The following is a 19,025-nucleotide window of genomic DNA, read 5'->3' on the forward strand; positions in this document are numbered from 1 at the left end:
TGCAGTTTAAAAAGCAGGATAAACAGCAAGTAAGATGAAAGTTTAAAATGAATTTACATTGATACCAGTTAGAAGTATATTAAAAAACACATTATACCTGATACTAAAGGAAACAATTGCTCTTTATCTAATTGTGCCCTCTGAGTTTGCCCATATAATTTAAAAATTGGGGCTGATTAATAACCTCAAACTATGTGGAGTAGAAACTTCACATGCTAGCCTCTCAGAGTAGGTAAGGGAAAGACAATTCCTTCCTTTCCCTTCAAGTTATCTGTTGCAGTCCTTGCAAATGAGACTTGATCATGTAAATCAACTGAATAATCAACTGCTCACATTTTTTATAAGTACTTCAGCAAAGAAAGGAATAGAATAGGAATGCCATAAAATAGGGGGCAAAGCTTGACTATCCAAATAAAATAGGGGTGGTTTTTGTCATCAACCTGCCATTATAATATAAAAAACTCTGAAATAAAATATTAGTATGTTAAAACCATTAAACCCTGCTAGAAGTCACATCCTCATTAAAATACATGTATTAAATAGTGTAAATGGTTAAAACTAAAAATTCAAGGTAGATCTTAATAGGACAAAACAACAATTATTATACTTCTTTCTTATATTATAATCTGCCACCATTGAACTCAAAAATCCTTCCTCAGTAGGAATCAGTGGGCTTTGGATTAGGTAATAACTGATTCAGAAGCCATAATTCTAGCAGGATGAAAATAACCAACAGTTTCTGAAATACTTCAGAAAGAAAAGCCATGTAACCCACAAAAAAATGGAGTATCCTGCAAATAGGATTACTTGATTGCCACATCTATCTTGCAAACATGAAATAAAGTTGGTGGAAAACTAAAATCAAATCCAGTATATTATTTTAAACTACACATACTTGTTCCTTATAAAATATCTCATTGGAACAGATGGAATCACAGTAGAGTGCTCCCTCCATGACATTAATGTCAGAAACAGCAAATACAGTCCTCAAAAAGAGGTACAATGTAATAGGTGAAATCTGAGATACAGCTTCAAAACGTAATCTACAAAATACAAAAGCAAAAGAATAGTACAAGCATGTTAATTATGATGCAGATCTTGCATGCCTGACACTGCATAATAATAAAATGAATTCTATCGTTTTAAAATTATGGACAAAAAGGATTACTACAACTTCTTCTGGAAACAAGAGTTACATATAAAATTGAAAAAAAAAGCTTAAAAATTCTAAATTAAAAATCAAATTAAAAAATACTACTTATCTTGAAATTGCTATCTACTTATTTTAATCTAAGACAACTTTTCCTTATTTGCATCATCTAATTAATCCAGTGAAACTAATTTTGAACTGTCTTTGAAAACTTCAGGTACTACAGCTTATTTATTTTCACTGTCTCCTTTTACACATTGCTCTTCTGTATTCTGACAGTGATACACCAAGTTGTGAAGTCCATTACTAAGTATTACTAACAGACTCCTCAACACTTATGTCTTGTATCAAAAGCCTCAAAAGAATCTCTTTTCTTTTGCCTGCTTTTCAGTCAAGATTTTTTTTAGTTGGTTTATTCCCTTCCCTGGGAATAGAGGGGCATTTGTACTTGCTTTATTTTTAAAATATTTTTACAGGAAAAATCCTATGGTTTTGAAGCACAAGAAATAAATTCCTTCTTCTCCTCGACTGTATTTCCTGAAAGAGATTGAAACTCAAGAAGGAAGATCAAACAGACACATTCACACACTTGACTTTACCAAGATACCACCACCAGAGCTTCTGGCTGGAAACACAGGTTTCCTTTCCTTCAGGCTCCCTCTGCTGTCCCTTTAGCAATTTCTTACCTACTGCTCAGTAAAACTGAAACTGCCCGATACCGCAGCTGCGAGAATCTTCCATGTTAATTGGAAAAAAAAAAATAAAAAAAAAAAAAAGAAGCTTGACCTTAACCAACAGAAAAGCAAAATCCCTGAAACTGCTTTGCACAGCTGCTTAAAATTTTCTGTCTTCATCTGATTTATCTGAAAATAGACTCATTACAATGTTATCTCTCGGGCTGGATGTGTTAAAAAAATTGCTTATGAAAAAAATAGTAATGACAAAACAAATGCAAAAAACCCACAATGACTATTCCTGCTTTGTTGCCAAGGCCATGGATAGATTTAAGAACCCCACATAGTCATGAAATAGGATGTATAGCAATAATCCAGCATCCATGCAGTCCACAGGCTGCGTGTAAATCCCAAGTGCTGCTATGGCTATGGCATGTAGCATCAAAACCCCTGGTGCATTTTTATGCCTAGTATCAGACACGTGGTGGCACTTGAAAGGCAGACAGTGAAGTTGATTATTTGTATTCAGTTATATTGGATGTTACTTGATTATCAAATCATAAATAGCTGATTTACATATAAAACTATTTTTCTTATAATATTTAATGTCTATTATTTCATTTAAATAAATCTTTTATCTGGGAATAAATTCAATTTTGATGTATTTCTGAACCTGGATCTACTGAATTTCAGTAAATGTAACCACAAAATTTCTAGCCGGGCTATGAAAAATGTATACAATTATGGTTGAACATTTGATTTTTTTTCATAGAAGAATTAATTTTTCATATCTCTAAAGCCCTTTAGCATATGCAAAAATTATTGGTACATTATATAGTCACCCCAAAACAAAATTAGCAAGCATTTACCTATTTTGGTTGATGCTCTTGACAAAATGTTCACAATTTCTGAGATCTATTGCTCCCTTAATTGGAAAGTCAAGAACCCAGTGCATATGATACCTTTTTGCATATGAAAATGCATCACACAAAACTATTACTCACTTTAGAAATGTTTCACAATTATCTTAAGAAAACAGCCATTACAAAGAATTAGGTTTGCAAATGTTAGCATTTCCATAAATAACAAAAATCCTCTGCTAATTATAAACCTTTTTTTCAGAAAGTTTTTCATTACCACAAGCCTGAACAAAATTCCACAACTTGGAACTCTTCTAAATAAAATGTGCACATCTATAATAAGAAAGTAATTACAGATAATTAATTATTTTTAAAATTTTATTTCACCGATTACCTTTTTTCAGATATAGTCAAATTATTACTTGTAGAAATAACAGCTGCATTGGGAGGAAGTGGAGGAGAATCTGAAACAAAGTAATCCCACATTGGTGAAAATGCTGCTCTAGCTAATGTAAAGTTGCCCGTCTGATAGGCTACCTACAAAACAAACAAACAAACAGTGAGTTGACATGCTCATGAAATAATCAAGCCAGATAAAATTACAGGATAAATAAGGTTTCAAAACTCCCCACAACATGTAAATTTACAATTTCTCTAAGAATATTCTGGCACAGTTGAAAATACATGTAGCGACAATCAGATTCTACTAATATTAGTGTGGTTCAGATTTGGCATCAGAGTTCCTTTACTGCTGACCAATGCTCTAACAGCCCTGTGTGGAAAACCTTACAGGCATTGTGTTAGTTTTTGAAGCATATAAATTCATCTAGGTTCATTTTTCTTTTGCTAATACTGCAGAATGCCCTCCTGTTCTGAAAAACAGGATGTAAAATAAGCCAAATAAGTAGGCATAAATTCATGTGATTATATGTTACACTGGAATACTTTAGGAAAGCTTCTAACTTTTCCTCATGATCTATCTAGAGGGCTAGACAATTTCACTTTTCTCTGTGTCACAATCTGTATTACATATCCTTTAGTAAGAACACAGAAAATTATAATGATCTGACAACCATTGTGATCTTTCACAAGATACTACAAAACTAGTTTCAATATGAAAATGGTTGGGTTTGATAGCTGCTAAGTTCAATAACATTTTTTATTCCATAATGACTAACAAGATGATTTCTAGTACTTTGACTCAACCATAAAAATGAAAAGAACAAATTATAAAAAAAAAAAAGAACAAAGAAGCTAAGTTAAATCTCTGTAAAACAGAGATGGGCAAGAAAACTATCTGAGTCCTTTCCACTTAACCTGACATTTCTGTTCATTTTGAATTAAGAATCAACTTACTTAGATATACTATTTTTGTGTTAAAATTGTGATTTTTGCTTATCAAGCTTTCAGCAAGAAGGTCTCAAGCTGTTACCAGATGCAGTTTTAAATCAACCCCTGAAAACAAGTAATTACAACGAAATGAAAGTAGGTGTCCATTATCGTAATCTAACCCTACCTGAGTTAGATATGCTCGAACAGTAGTAGCAGAAAGGGGTGGATAGGCAAGGATTGGCTTAGTCATTTGCCCAACGGCATCCCCAATAAGTTTTCCATCTGAAGAATATGCTGCGACAGCAAATACGTATTTCTCATTGGCATCTAACCCTTGTACTTCTAAGAGAATTTTCCCATCCGCCGGTATCTACCAATAAAAGTATTTTTCTAGTTACGCTCACTGTACATACCAAAAACAAATCTCAAATTCTAAACTTTTGTTGTTAAACAAACTATTTAATGGTCTTGGATACAATCAAAGTACAGTCCAGTTTAACAGCATGTCACGTACTAGATTCTTGTATTAAATTCTTGAAAACTATGAGAAAACAGTAAAATGAAAGGTGAAAAAAAGCATCTGTTTTCTCTGGAAAGCTGATGTGTACACAGAGCACATAACCTAAGAGAACAGTACCAGGACCTGATGCTCTTCTAAGATACTTGTGTCCATTTGAACATTCACACAGTGATTGCAGTCACTGAGCTGAAACATTCTGTCCCTGAGCTGTGCTTCCAGACAAAGAAAGACCATGTTGCTCTCCTTTATACTTGCTGCCTTCTTGTATCAGATATAGGCAGAGTCCTATATCCATAATGATGCTGGTCCTTTCAGCATCATTAACAGTACTTTGGAGTCCGTGAAGTAAACAACATACTTCCAAGATCTTAATTTTTCCTTCAAGTAATTGTGTACCTGCTCTTTAACATCACAGCTCACTCTTATGAACATTTTCCACCATTCTCTCTGTGACCAACATGACTAACACAAGGAAGAATTGAAGACTTCAAGGGTCTTGAAACAAGAAACAAGTACCAGTGATGGAAAGATAACGTGAGAATTGAGATCATCATAACACAGCATCAATGCAATGCTCTTATTCAAAAAAGTCTGTCCTTCATAAGGAGACCTCTGAACAACTGAAATCCCTTCAGCTGCTGGGGCTGATCCCAAACCAGGAGACCAGAAATAACGTGTACAACAGTCTGCAACGTCCCTTTATGATTAGTTGATAGACCATTTGATCCCCAAGAACTTGAAACTTTTTTCTTGGAGTCAGCAGATAGAGACTTTGTCTGCTTTTTGCAAAAGCACATCCTAAAGCAAACAGAAATTCCAGTGCAGAGGCATATGGTTAACTCAGGTCTGTGTGTCTCCAGGCCCTGTCAGAGCTAAGATGGTCAGTAGCTTGGATGGACTGAAGCAAATTAACAGAAAAAACAGGTGGTGAAAGTCACCTATCAAACACTGATAGAGGATGGACTATTGAAACTAATTTGCAAAACATCACAGGAAGCTTGATTTTGTGGATTTGATGATCTGAGTATCAGGAATAACACCAAAGCCTCTACTGCCAATACCTACACATACCTTCTCTTTTCATGCACTTTCCTTTACGGAAAGGAACCAGGGGAACAGGTGCAAAGGAGAAGATTCCCTCTCTATCACCAAACACAAGTCTGTTAGTGTTAGTATGAGCTTGCTTACAAAGCCAGGAAAGCATGAAACCACAGGCAAAAGGGGCTGATATCATTCTTATGTCACAAAGCACGAGACCTGCCCTGCAAAGAACAGAACTCTCCATAAAAATTCCCAGATATAAAAATTAGCACTGAAGCGATCAATGAGGTGTTAGACTACAGAAAAATCTGCAGAAGAAGACATGCTGAAGCTTTCTTGCTCATTTCCTAAACCACAAAATGCACAGTATTTGGAGGGTTCATTGTTGTCATACAGGAGGACAATGCAATAGCAGGCATGAGTGAATGAAAACCAGAACTTTCTTAGTCTGTGCAGAAACTCCATAATGTGATCCAAAGGAAAAACCTACCTAAAAACACAAAACCAAACCAACAAGTAAAATAAAATAAAATAAAATAAAATAAAATAAAATAAAATAAAATAAAATAAAATAAAATAAAATAAAATAAAATAAAAGTCAAAATGTAATGAACAAATAACATAGGAGTATCAACACAGTCAACATGATCAGTCATAAGTAATTAAGATGCATGGGATATTTCACCATACCACATGTTCACAGAATGAAAGGGAAAGAGCAGGAACCTAGAAATAAACTGTGTCTGAATGTGAAGGTTATTGGAAAAGTTGTATTATCATGCTGCCAGAATTAAGTAAGGTAATGTCTTGTTTAGAAGAAATAGCTGATAGAAGTTACACAATTAAGAAGAATAATGATTTTTTTATCTGTTTATAATTTCTTTTTTTAATTCCTGGAAAGAGTAGTGTCTGGAGCACACTCTAGAAATACTTAATACACTTTTTTTTTACTTTCACATTTCTTAGATATCACTCAAAAAACCATAGTTATAACAAGGTACAGATTTGTTTAACATGAAGATTTTGAGTAATTTAATTTCTTATTCAAAAAAGATTCCTGGAAGTTTATTGATGTAAAGATAGAAGACTTTGTAAAAGGCTTAGCCAGTTATATGATTTTAAAAACATGTCAGAGAGAAAGATATAGAGAGTTGGAGGTTTTAGAGGAAGGGATAATTACCTAAACAAGTTTTACTTTTGCCTTACCTGTTCTCCTGAATTTTGAAGTTTATTGCTATTTATCCTTACTTTTGTAGTACTTCCTTCTGCTACAGAGCCCAAAATGCAGTACCATGAAACCTTTGAAGAAAATGAGAAGAAAATTAGTTGATGCAGAGCATTATTTCCAATTTTTGCCTAATGTAGAATGTACAATTTTTTGTGAAAACAGTCTCTGCAAAAAAACTCAGTTTAGTTATAAAAAAGTATAGTCTAATTGCACTAAAAACATCAATTAATTTATTTAGCTGGAAAACTATATATAGTACTAGTGGCAATCATTATCCTAACACCATCCTGAGTTACCCTATTCCTCAAAGCTATCCCAAAGCACAGACACTACAGGCCATAGATTTAAAGTCACTTAGATCCACTATTTGATCCCTGCAGTGGTATTCTTCTAAATTTGGCATTGGGTTCCGATTTAGTAAACTACTTGAGGACAGATCCTTAATATCAGACAAAAGAAATGCAGGTATGACATCCTTCTGTTGTGTCAACTGCAGAGCTCAGCTTCCTGTCATCAAACCTGCTGAGGCTGCACTCAATCTCACTGTCTGTCATCGATGAAGGTACTGAAGGTCATCAGCCCCAAGAGTGAACTCTGAGGGACCTCACTCATCACCATCCACTACCTGGACATAGAGCCTTGGACCACAACTCTCTGGCTGTGTCCATCCAGCCAATTCCTTATCCACCGAATGGCTATTCATCCATCAAATCCACGTCTCTTCACTGGAGATCAGCATGTCATGTAGGACCATAACAAAGGCCTTAGAGAAGTCTAAATGATTACATTTTTGGGTTTCCCTGTTGACTGTTTTTCACAGGGTGTTATTGAATTAAGGAGATTATTTTCAGCAAATGAGCCTTAAGATCTGAACATTTCACAGGTATTTTGACTCCTAGTACAAGAACTATATATGTCTAATTTAATCCTAGGTACACATTTATCCTAAGAAACTAACTAAATCCTAAGTATTCAGTTAATAACTTCTACATTTAAAAAAAAAAATACTCTTCATGTCTGCTCAACAGCTGTTTCTAAACTTCAGGAAAAAAATTTCCTCTAGACTATCTGGGCTCAAATTTTAAGAACAATAATCACACTTCGCCATCTAGTGGCCCAAGATGCTGCCTTCACTCTCCTATATCAAACAAAACGAAGTTTGAACATATACTAAAACGAATGAACTACCAAATTTCACCGATTTTTTTTTTAAAAAAAATCTTTTCGAGTCAGTAAGGATAAAAATTATAAATTTTTCCCTAATTAAACTATTTGAAATTTATTAATAAAACTGCAATAAAACTGCAGACCATTAAACAACTGTTCACAGAAACATTCTTAACACTATTTATAAGATTTGAGCTTCTATTGGGTGTATACACATGATTATTTTGAAGAAGCTTGAAAAATCATGATGAAAATTTCTCTCTCAAGAAAGCTGCAGCCAGTTTATTTTTCATCCTTCATTCTGTTTGAGTCCTTTGTGGACGAGGGAAGGAGAATAAGGTGATTTAGAACAGTCAGAAGGGATTTACCAAGGGCAAATCAGGGCTGACCACCACGACTGGCCTCTGTGATAAAATCACTTGATTAGCAGAGGAAGGGAGAGGAGTAGATGTCGTTTACTTTTTGCATTAGTGCACGGTAAGAGAAGGAAAAACAACAGACATAAATCAAAGCAAGGGAGACTCTAACATGAGAAAAAAAGTTTTCCATGAACACGTTGCCCTGTTGGAATACACGTTCCAGAGAAGTTCTCTCCATTCGTGGGAGTTTTCAGAAGTGACTGCATAAAGCTCTGAGAAAACTGGTTTAGTCTCACAGCCAACCCAACTTCGAGCAGAAGGCTGCACAAGAGACCTCTCCAAATACCCCTTATGATCTGCATAGTTCTGTGACTCTCCATGTTCAACAGAAAGTGGATTATTTCCACGTGAGCTGTGTCACTTCAACACTTCACTATCAGAGACTTTGGTGAGGTACTTTTTGCATCACATGATGCAACAGTCTCGCCTCTCTTCAGTAAGAAAATTAGCTTTTGATAAGTGAAATAAGTAAGTATTAGTCAACAGAAGCACCAAGGGACAAGATGCATGAGATTAAAAAAGTCTCATGCAAATGTGAGGATCAAAACACTGAGTCATAGAGGAAAACTGACTCACAGAGGAAGAAAAAAGGGATACTTAATTTAAGTCAGAATAACACAATCCTCTCAGGAACAAAGAAAAATGTTTTGCTACAGCACTGCTGAAACAACTTTTTCTCTTGTTTATGGTTTAGTTATTTCTTATGCAGTCATCATGAAAAATATTACCTGAATATCTGAATCAAATGGGGCTGGTTTAAATGTCATGGAGCAATGTGATCTAGAAAGTAACAGAGGAGGAGGAGGAGTCCTGCTTTTTTTCTTGCTATGCATAGCTTCTTTGAGACTGCGATACAACGCACTTTGTTCAGCTTCAACTTGCTCAATTAAAGTTAGTGCTTCCTATGATTGAAATAAAAACAAGAGAGAAAACTATTAAAATACAACAATCAGACATTTAAATTTTATACATTATTTTCAAATTGTCATAGAAAATTTCACTGCTATGTAGAAATTTTCACTAGCTTTTCATATTATCCTATATCCTAAATGAGGATGAATGGTACTTTGTGTAAGGTTATATATGGAGATCAATTTCAGAATTAGAAAATGCAGGGTTACCTATGAAAGAAGCATATCCAATTTTGGAAGAACCTATAAGAAAAAACAGTGTTCCCATATAATGCTGATAAGCAGTTAGTGCCAGCCAGTGGTTAACTCCAACTAGAAACAAAAAAGGTATCAACTCCGGTTTAGGAGAGAGATGGAAACCTAATCTGTGGAATTTCTAGAGGAGCTGTAGAAGCAGTTAGACTGATTTTTTTTGAACTTCAGAAACAGAGAGAGAGAAAAAAAAAAATAAAAGTCTACAAATAGAGAAAAAGAAGCAGAATGTGGGTCCAGGAAAAGTAGGGCTAAGCCATTTTTTCCTCGGTTATCTGAAGACAGCTGAAAGCTGACTGACAGTCAGCTGTCGAAGATGTGGGGACACCCTGCATACAGTGATTATGTGGCCATTTGTCTGGAGATAAAGGCTACATTTTTTTCTTACTTGATTGAATAGAAAATTGGTAGGTTTCTTCACCTGTATTTCACTGCCAGTTCAAGATAAAATTAATGTGGAAATCTAATATAAAGAACTTAGTACTTCTGTATCTTGTGGCAGCTGTTCATGCATATCAAAGCCAAAAAGGCCAACTCACAGAGATGAACAAGGATTATGTTTTCTGTAGACAAGAAATGACATATTCCTACAACTAGAAATCTTATTTGAAGACTTTTAGTACTCTACATTGGACCAAGGATTTAGGCTGAGCTAAGTGTGAAAGATAAAATGAAAAGAAAAAAAAATTCCAAGTCATTGGTAATTCAGTGACAATCCTATAATCTGGCACCTTAACTGTTCCTTGTTTGCTGTGTCTCTCTCTCGGAGCCCTGCCTCCATTTTTGCCTCAGCTAGCTTGAGAGGGACAAACCGCAGTTGGAAGAATTTTTTCCTCAGGGCCCCAAAACTCTCCAAGCAGCTGGAACCTCTTCCTTCAGAGAGAGCAGGCCCCCGTCGATGGCAAAAGGAAAGAGTCTGCACTTGATTTGAGGGGAACTAGGGTTTTATTCTGTGGTCCCGTCCCCACAGGGTCCGGAGCTCTGTCTCGCTCCCCATCCCCCAAGCCAAGAGGATTTTTCCACGTGGTCTCCTGGCTTTTATCCAGGGGGAAGGGGCTAGAGGCAGGGACAAGCCACTACCCAATCAGGGATAAGTTGGATTACATTCCAGTATGGGAGAATGGGAGGGGAAAAGAGCAGGGACAAATCTCATGATGATACATTTTCCAGGGGAACAGGGGAGCACAGAAGAAACCATTACAAAACCCAATATAAAAACAAAATAAAATATAAACCCAAATAATGCACAACAACATCTCCCCCTTTCTTATCAAATTGAGAAGGAGGAAAGCTCAGTCCATGGAGGATGCTCAGAGTTTGGATCTTGAGTACCTTTAAAGCTGAAAAATAAAAAATGACATCTAGTGCAAACAAACTCTTCAGAAAAGCACTGTTAAGGGAAAAAGGATAATTAGAAGGAGAGGGTTCACTGCTTTCTCCTTCTTCAGGCAGCACTGGCCACTTGTGGGGCTTCTGCAGGTGGCTTTGCAGTTTTAGGGATGAAAGGCTTCACCCACTTGGCTGGCACCCACTTGGGACCTGAGGGAGTGGACACACAGGCATACCCACGACCCAGGTGACCAGATCATGACCACCCTCTGTTTCCCCTGGTTGCTGGATCCTTTACCATTACCGGTGGCTTTGCTTTCAGCTGCAGTTGGCAGTTCTCTCTAAAATGGTGCACAATCAGTGGGTTAAGATTTTCATATGCGCAATTTAAAAACTTTAAAGTGAACAAGGCTTTGGATAACTGGATTTGGGGTGTTTCTATTTTTAGAGACTGATGTTGGCTGAGGACCCTTTTGAGATTTTGGTGGGTCCTTTCCATGATGGCCTGACCTGTTGGGGAGCAGGGGATGCCGGTTTGTGCTCTGCTCACCATTGCTGCAGGAAGCTTCTGAACTCCTTGGATGTGTATGTGGGTCCATTATCAGTTTTTATTGACACCAGGAAGGAGAAAGCCTGTATTAGGTGTTTCATGGCATCACTAGATTCCTCCCCTGTGTGGGCAGAGGCACAGACAGCTCCAGAAAAGGTGTCTACAGATACATGGACATACCTTTGTCTACCAAAGGACATGATGTGTGTCACGTCTGTCTGCCATACCTCACAGCTGTTCAATCCCCTGGAGTTTGCTCCTGCACTCAGGGCTGGAAGTGCGTGTTGTTGACACAAGGGACTCGGTGCCACAATTGCCCGAGCCTGTTCCTGAGTTAGGTGGAACTGGCGAGCTAGGCCTGGTGAAAAAGCTGGTGGCTGATCTTCACTTGTTCAAAGATGTTTGAGAGTGGGGCCATCTCCACAGGCGCAGCAAGAGCATCAGCCCTTCTGTTGCCCTTGGCTATGAACCTTGGTAAATCAGTGTGTGGTCTGATGTGCATCACATAAAATTGCTCCTCTTGGTGGGAGATCAGATTTACTCGTTTTAAGAGCAAGCTGAAAAGTGCAGAATTGGAGACCTCACTCTGTACAGCCTGCTCAGCCCTGGATACTACACCTGCTACCACAGGCTGAATCTGTGACCAAATCGAATGGTTCAGGAAACTTTTCAAAAGCTCTAACAACTGCAGCCAACTCAGCTACCTGAGGTGATCCTTCCACCTCAACAATATCTTTCTCCCACTGATGAGTTTGAGGATCTTTCCAAGTTATTACTGACTTGTGGGATGCTCCAGATGCATCTGTAAAAATGGCTACAGCCTTTAGGGGCCTCCTGCTCTGAACAGTTTTAAATGACAATTTGAACTGAATTTGTTCTCTGAATAATTTGTGAGCAGGCCAATGAATTGAAATTTGATCTGTGTAACCATCCAGAGCAAACTGCAAAGCTTCATTTTCATGAAGCAGGTGCTCCAACATTGCTTTTGTGATTTGGCCCGAGTTTATCTCAATTGGGATGTGAATGCACTCAAAATCACTTCCTGCCAACTCCCTGATCCGGGTCCTGGCTTTCCGGATCAATTCTGCTACCAGTTCCTGTGGCCTGATCATTCTTTTGGACTGGTGGTGACCGAGGAAAACCCACTCTATGATTAAGAGGGGATCCCTACAGTCTTTGTCCTTTTTTGATTTTTCCACTGTTTCCCACTGAAAGATCATTCCGTGTAGGTGTGGTACTTTGCCTAAAATGATGAATTTAAATGGCAAGTCTGATTTGCAGCTGTTGGCCTGTCTGGTGGCCATACAGTCCTGTACCTTTTCTAGGGCTGCTTGTGCCTCTTGGGTAAGGGTCCTAGGAGAACTCAGCTCCTCTCCCCCTTTTAACAGATTAAAGAGGGAGTCTAGGTCCTCAGTGTTCAGACCTAGCCAAGATCTTACCCAATTTAAAGACCCACACAGCTGCTGGACATCTGCTAAGGTCCTGATGTTATTTTTGACGACCAATTTTTGCGGCACAATTGTCCGCTTACCAATCTCCAGACCTAGGTACTTCCAAGGCGGCATCCTTTGAATCTTTTCCTCCTGAAGCTCGAACCCTGCAGCAACCAAAGGATTGTCAGCAACCAATCGATTGTCAAGTCAAGCGCATGGGACAGTAAGTCATCATTGGCAGCATACACGAGCACATCATCCATGTAGTGCAGGATGATGGCTTCTCCTGCAGCTGCGTGCACTGGGGACAGCAGGGAAGAGAGGTACCACTGACAAATAGATGACGAGTTTTTCATCCCCTGGGGAAGAAATTTCCAGTGGTATCTTTTCCTTGGGGCTTCTTGGTTGAGGGTCTGGACCGAGAAGGCAAAACATGGGGCATTGTCAGGGTGCAGAGGGATCTGGAAAAAACAATCTTTGATATCAATAATTGCCAAATTCCAATTTTGAGGGAGCATCGCCAGGGATTGCATCCCTGGTTGGAGAGAACCCATGTCCTCAATGACATTATTAATTTGGAGATTGTGGAGGAGCCGCCACTTGCCTTTGTTTGCCTTTTTGATAACAAATACCAGGGAATTCCACAGAGACGTGGTTTCCACAATGTGGCCTTTAGGCAGCTGTTCATCCACTAGCTCCTGAAGCATCTTCAATTTTCCTTTACTGAGCAGCCACTGCTCTACCCAGACTGGTGAATCGGTTTTCCAATTGAGTTTCTGGGTAGGGTGCTCTTCAGTGGCTGCAGCCCAAAAACCTGGGGCGGCATCTGGAATGCCAATTGTGACCCCCCCACTGAGCCATCAGGTCTCTCTCCCACAAGGGCTCTGAATAATCCAAAACAAACAGACGCAGTGTAGCCAATTGTCCGTTTGGCCCCTTAATTTGCACAACATTCTTTGACTGTTTTGTCAATTTCATTTCCCCTATGCCTTGCATGTGCCCTGCCACATTCTGCAGCTCCCAATGTGATGGCCACATGCTTTCTGGCAGAATCGTTACATCTGCCTCTGTGTCCAAAACAGCCTTGATGTTTATGACTTCCCCACTGTGATGGACCTCACGCCATATTATGAGTTTGTCCCTCCCAATAGCTTGTGCGGGGCAAACCTCAGGGTGTTTGTTCCTCGTGATGTCTTTCTCAGGGAACGGGTCAGGTGCTGGAATTGCCTGCCCCTTAGGCAGAAACAAGGGTGGGCAGACACAGCACAGCCAAAGAACTAGTTGTTTAGGGTTTGATGAGATGAGATCCGGAAGGATCTCGATCTCTCTCAGTGTGTATTTGGTGTCCCCAAGGATGACATACTTACTGCCAACGTGTTGCCAAGAACCTGGCACCTGCAGATCCAACGAACCTAAATGCCAGTCTGTGTCACTTAGGTGCAAGGACTCTGTCAGCAGCAACCTAAAAGGTTTTCTGAGACATTCAGTGGTTAGATTGGGTCTGCTGACGTCATGATCTTAAAGGGTCATGTCCGGTGACTTCTGCTGAAAAGCAGAGGTGGTTAAAGTAGGATTAGTTAAATTAGCATTTGCATTTTCCAGTTTTTTCTCCGCCCTCCTCGGACTTGCCCCATTTATGTCAGCACGCTGGGCAAGCCGGCACTCACTTTTTAGTTTTTTGAAAAATTCTCTTTGGGCCCTCGAGACCCCCTGCACCCATTGTCCTACAAGTCCAGAAATTTTCTCTTTGAAGGGCATTGATGTCCAGCCTGATCGCACAGGAGACACGTTGTTCTTCTCTTGGGCGGCGGTCATGGCACAAGCACAGGAGGCACGGTGTCTCCAGCAGCAGCTCTTTGTGGTGGCTTGAATGCATCTTTGAAACTGTGGCTTTGGTGAGCTGTCATGAAGGGAACCCTCCTGTCACACACCTGGAGCACGTCACCTAAGGTTGGAGTCGGTTCCAAGGGCAGGTTGAGGATGGCTGCCTTGCACCGTTCATTTGCATTGGTCAGCGCCATTTCCTCCAGGACCTGTTCCTGGGCTCCTTCTTTCTTAACCTGTAACTCGATAGCTCTGGTTCATGGCTCCACAAATTTTATGTAAGGTTCTGATGGAAGCTGCTTTATTTTACTGTAAGGTTGGAAAGGCACATTGGGCTGGATTGAAAAGAATACTTTGGAAGCAGCATCTATAATGCACTGCAAAACAGCTAAAGGAATTTCCTGAGCCTGCTTGAGTGCTGAGACCCATTCACCATCACCACATAGATGTTCTAATTGAATTGGGAAATTGTTGTTATGAACAGCCGTTTCAGGATTTTGCCAAAGCTTGGAAGTAAATCTCTTAACTTTTTTTTCCATGTTGATTCCCAAAGCCTAAACTCTGGACAAAAGGAGGGACGAGAAAAGCTGTCGGAGGTCAAAGGGAACTACAGGATTTCCTGCCAAATTTGCTTTTAAAAGGTTGCGAAAGTATTCACTTTTGTGTCCAAATTCAATATGAGCTTTGCATAAATCCCGAATTGCTTGATGGGGGAAGAGGTCCCAATCACAATGGACAATACCACCCTTTTTGACCATCGATATGCAACAGGAGTGGCAGAAAAGCTGGGATCACTTCCGGGTTCCCGGCTCCCCCCTCCCCACCCTCTCCGGGGCATGGGAACTGGAGGCAGGGCGGGGCTGGAGACTTGACTCACAAGGGGTAAAGTTGGAGGGTGGAGGTTTGGGGGTAGGGGTGGATTCAGAGGAGAGGGCAGTGCCAGGGTCAACACCGAAGGGAAGGAGGGGTCTGGGGAGAGGAATGGGTTGCTCAGGTTACCAAAAGGATTGTGGGAAGAAGGAGCGTTAGACAAAGAAAGAAGCTCCTCCTGTTCCGGGAGCACATAGCTTCTGCCATTTTGGGGAACAAAGGAAAAAAATGCAGCATGGTCTCTGCCATCTTGTGATCCCCCCACAGAACTGAAACTAGCTTGGGGAATCACTAAGATGGGGAATTTGAGCACCCAAACTGTCTGCAAAAGTAAACTGAACACCGGATTTACAAACTGGGGAAGAAGGGAGGTTTGGGGAAAGTTTAGGGGTTTCTCGAGCAGTCTGGCCAGGATTACTCGAGCAAGGGAACTCAGAAATTCCAGGAAAGCCAGGGGAGCTGCAACTCCCCTGCCCTGACTGGTGGGCTGCTTTCCTCAGAATACCTGAGCTTGGGGAAGGGATTTTGGGGTTGGAAGAGGGAGAAACCAAGGTAACTGGAGAAAAATCACAAAGAGCTGGCTGTTTTTCCCCTCATTTTGTTTTTGCAATGCAAGCCGAATTTGCAAGCTCCAGAGAGAAAAAGTTGCAGTTTCTGTGTCCTTAGGTGTGCCTGATTCAGCCAATTTATTTGCAGCAGCCTCCCAAAATTCCAGGAAGCTTATTTGTTCTTAGGAAACGTGGAAAATGAGAAAACAACGAGCGAATATATTTTTTCAACTGTTTCTTTCAACAATGGGTCCCACCATCATCCAAGGCACTAAAAGTTTCATAAAAGACCCTTTTTTGAGACACAGACAGCCTAGCACCCATTTTTTGGATCAGATTTTAAGTCTCTGTGTCCCCTTTAACTGCAACTGGGAAACCAAGAGAAGAAAAGAAAAACAACAACAACAACAAAAACTCGCTGGAGAGAAAAAAGCCGGAAGGTGAAACTGTTACTTTTTCCACCCCGGGGCTGCGCAGCCTAAACTGAATTGCTTTTAAAAGCACCCTGAAGGTTTGCCCTGAAGGCAAGAACCTCCCCCCAAAGGAAAAACCCCTACCAGAGGTTTAAAGCCTCTGAAAGATTTTTCCTAAAATTCCCGAGTTGGGAATACTTACCAAACTCCAGCATGGAGATGAAAAACTTCCCAGTCGCTCCTCTGCCTGAAACTGACCCTTTTGGTGCAAAGTGAGCTTCCAGTGCTGGTTCCCAGGGTCGGCTGTCCACGAACATGTGGTTGCCTTCTCTCGGAGCAGCCTGCCATTCAGGGGGCTTCTTCGCAGAAATCCAATGGTTTTTTTAAGTCCAAAGGAAAACCAGAGCCTCTCTCTGTGGAGTCCAGTGTTTTGGAGACTCCACAGCGACTCCATAGCCTGACAGGTCTATCTCTCTGCGTGGATGTGCCATGTTTTTGGACTCATGTGCCTGCGTGAGGTTCCTCGGCCAAATGCTCCACAAGTGGTTCTTTGAGCCTTCTCCTGGGAATCACTTGTGGCTTCGGGCACCACGCTTGGACGCCACCTGATGCGTCCCTCCCTCTCAGAGCCCCGGCTCCATTTTTGCCTCGGCTAGCCTGAGAGAGGCAAACCGCAGTTGGAAGAATTTTTTTCCTCAGGGTCCCAAAGATCTCTGAGTGGCTGGAACCTCTTCCTTTAGAGAGAGCAGGCCCCCGTCGATGGCAAAAGGAAAGAGTCTGCACTTGATTTGAGGGGAACTAGGGCTTTATTCTGTGGTCCTGTCCCTGCAGGGTCTGGAGCTCTGGCCTGGTCACCATCCCCCAAGCCAAGAGGATTTTTCCACGTGGTCTCCTGGCTTTTATCCAGGGGGAAGGGGCTAGAGGCAGGGACAAGCCACTACCCAATCAGGGATAAGGTGGGAGTGAAACAGAGTTGGATTACATTCCAGTGTGGGAGAATGGGAGGGGAAAAGAGCAGGGACAAATCTCATGATTATACATTTTCCAGGGGAACAGGGGGTACAGAAGAAACCATTACAAAACCCAAATAATGCACAACAACACTTGTTTATGTCTTCATATGTTTAGAAGACTACACCATAGTGGGTCAGATCACGGACTGAGTAAGCCTAGAATCTCAGTCCAAAAATTATGAAAAGATTAGAGGTTTATGGTGAAATAAGTGAAACAGGGAGCTAAGATTTGATAGAAACTTTTGCATAGCTAATCATTTTCACAGCCCTACCACAGCACCCCATTCCCTCAGCCTTTAGATTAGGGTTGCATCCACCTTATTGGGACACATGACAGGAACAATGCAAGATAAAGAGCAAGATACAGAGTGACTCTTTCCATCACTCAACAATTCAACTTTTTTTGCAATCAGTAGTTTGAAGCTCCTTTGCTTCCTTAGAAAACTATACTTCTCCAGGGTAAGCAGTCCTAAGATACAATTTTTAATTAAAAGTATCATGGACTCATTCTTGTCTTAGGACATATTTCTGATTAGTGCAAGGGTGGAAATGCTCCCAGGTTGAATAAAGGTGGTGTTGTGACTGAGAGTGGTATGAATGCATGACCTGCACTTCAGTAATTGTAGAACTTGTAAGATAATAAATGTGGCAGCATTGCAAGATGAGCAAGACTAATCTTGTGGTTGAGGAAGCCAAATGTGACCATAAAAACCCCAGATGCTTGACCTGTGATACAATACATTTTATCCCTGCCTCTTTCACAGACTTGCACCATGGTATTAACTTAATCACATTAATTCAATTTTACAGCTGGCCTATGTATCACATTATGTAAAAACTCGCATGTCCAACTAGACATATAGAACAGGAAGAAAAAATTAAACAACTGCGAAACAATAGAAATGCACAGCATCTCATTAAGCGGTTTGATGTAATTGAGTAAACATATATGACTCAGAAGCTTCCATATCTACTCAGGTTTTTACTGCATGAGAAATGGTTATCTGTATGCTTCTCAAAATAAAAGAAACTGCTTCCTATTTTGCTACATAATAAAAACAGATTTGTAGCATATTGTGCTGATTACAGGAGAAAAGACGAGAAGATGCAAGTAATTCTATGTAAAACTCTACCATAAAAAAAGGCAAAAGCATGAAAATAGAAGTATGGATTTGCTGTTTCTTAAGTGAGTGCCATTCACCTCAAGCAGGAAAATTAATTGAGCATATAATTAAATATTTCATCATAAAACAAGTATCAAAAGAGATCATGCTAAGTTTGTCCCGACAATATGAATTCTGAAATTTTCTGGCAACTACCTGCAGATATATTGTTGGGGAGGATGAAGCTAGAAAGCCTTATAAATATGACTGCTTGGATTCTGAGAATGTGAAACCTATAGGTGGGATAGAATTGAAAGCAAGTTTTGATGTCTGAGATGTCCTAGCTACTGGATGTGTGGGAAAACAGTTATATGACCAGCTGAAGGTT

At 40.0% G+C, this 19,025-nt stretch overlaps 1 protein-coding gene across 1 annotated transcript in view; it reads right to left on the minus strand.

Moving 5' to 3' along the window:
- Window positions 1-19,025, minus strand: part of CFAP54 (cilia and flagella associated protein 54) — a 129,960-nt gene that overhangs the window by 63,815 nt on the left and 47,120 nt on the right. Inside the window, 5 exon segments of the mRNA XM_040062749.1 lie at window positions 896-1,043; window positions 3,079-3,221; window positions 4,201-4,386; window positions 6,784-6,876; window positions 9,120-9,293. Coding sequence (XP_039918683.1) covers window positions 896-1,043; window positions 3,079-3,221; window positions 4,201-4,386; window positions 6,784-6,876; window positions 9,120-9,293 — 744 coding nt within the window.

This window comes from Hirundo rustica, chromosome 4 (assembly GCF_015227805.2).
Source record: "Hirundo rustica isolate bHirRus1 chromosome 4, bHirRus1.pri.v3, whole genome shotgun sequence".
Taxonomy (NCBI): domain Eukaryota; kingdom Metazoa; phylum Chordata; class Aves; order Passeriformes; family Hirundinidae; genus Hirundo; species Hirundo rustica.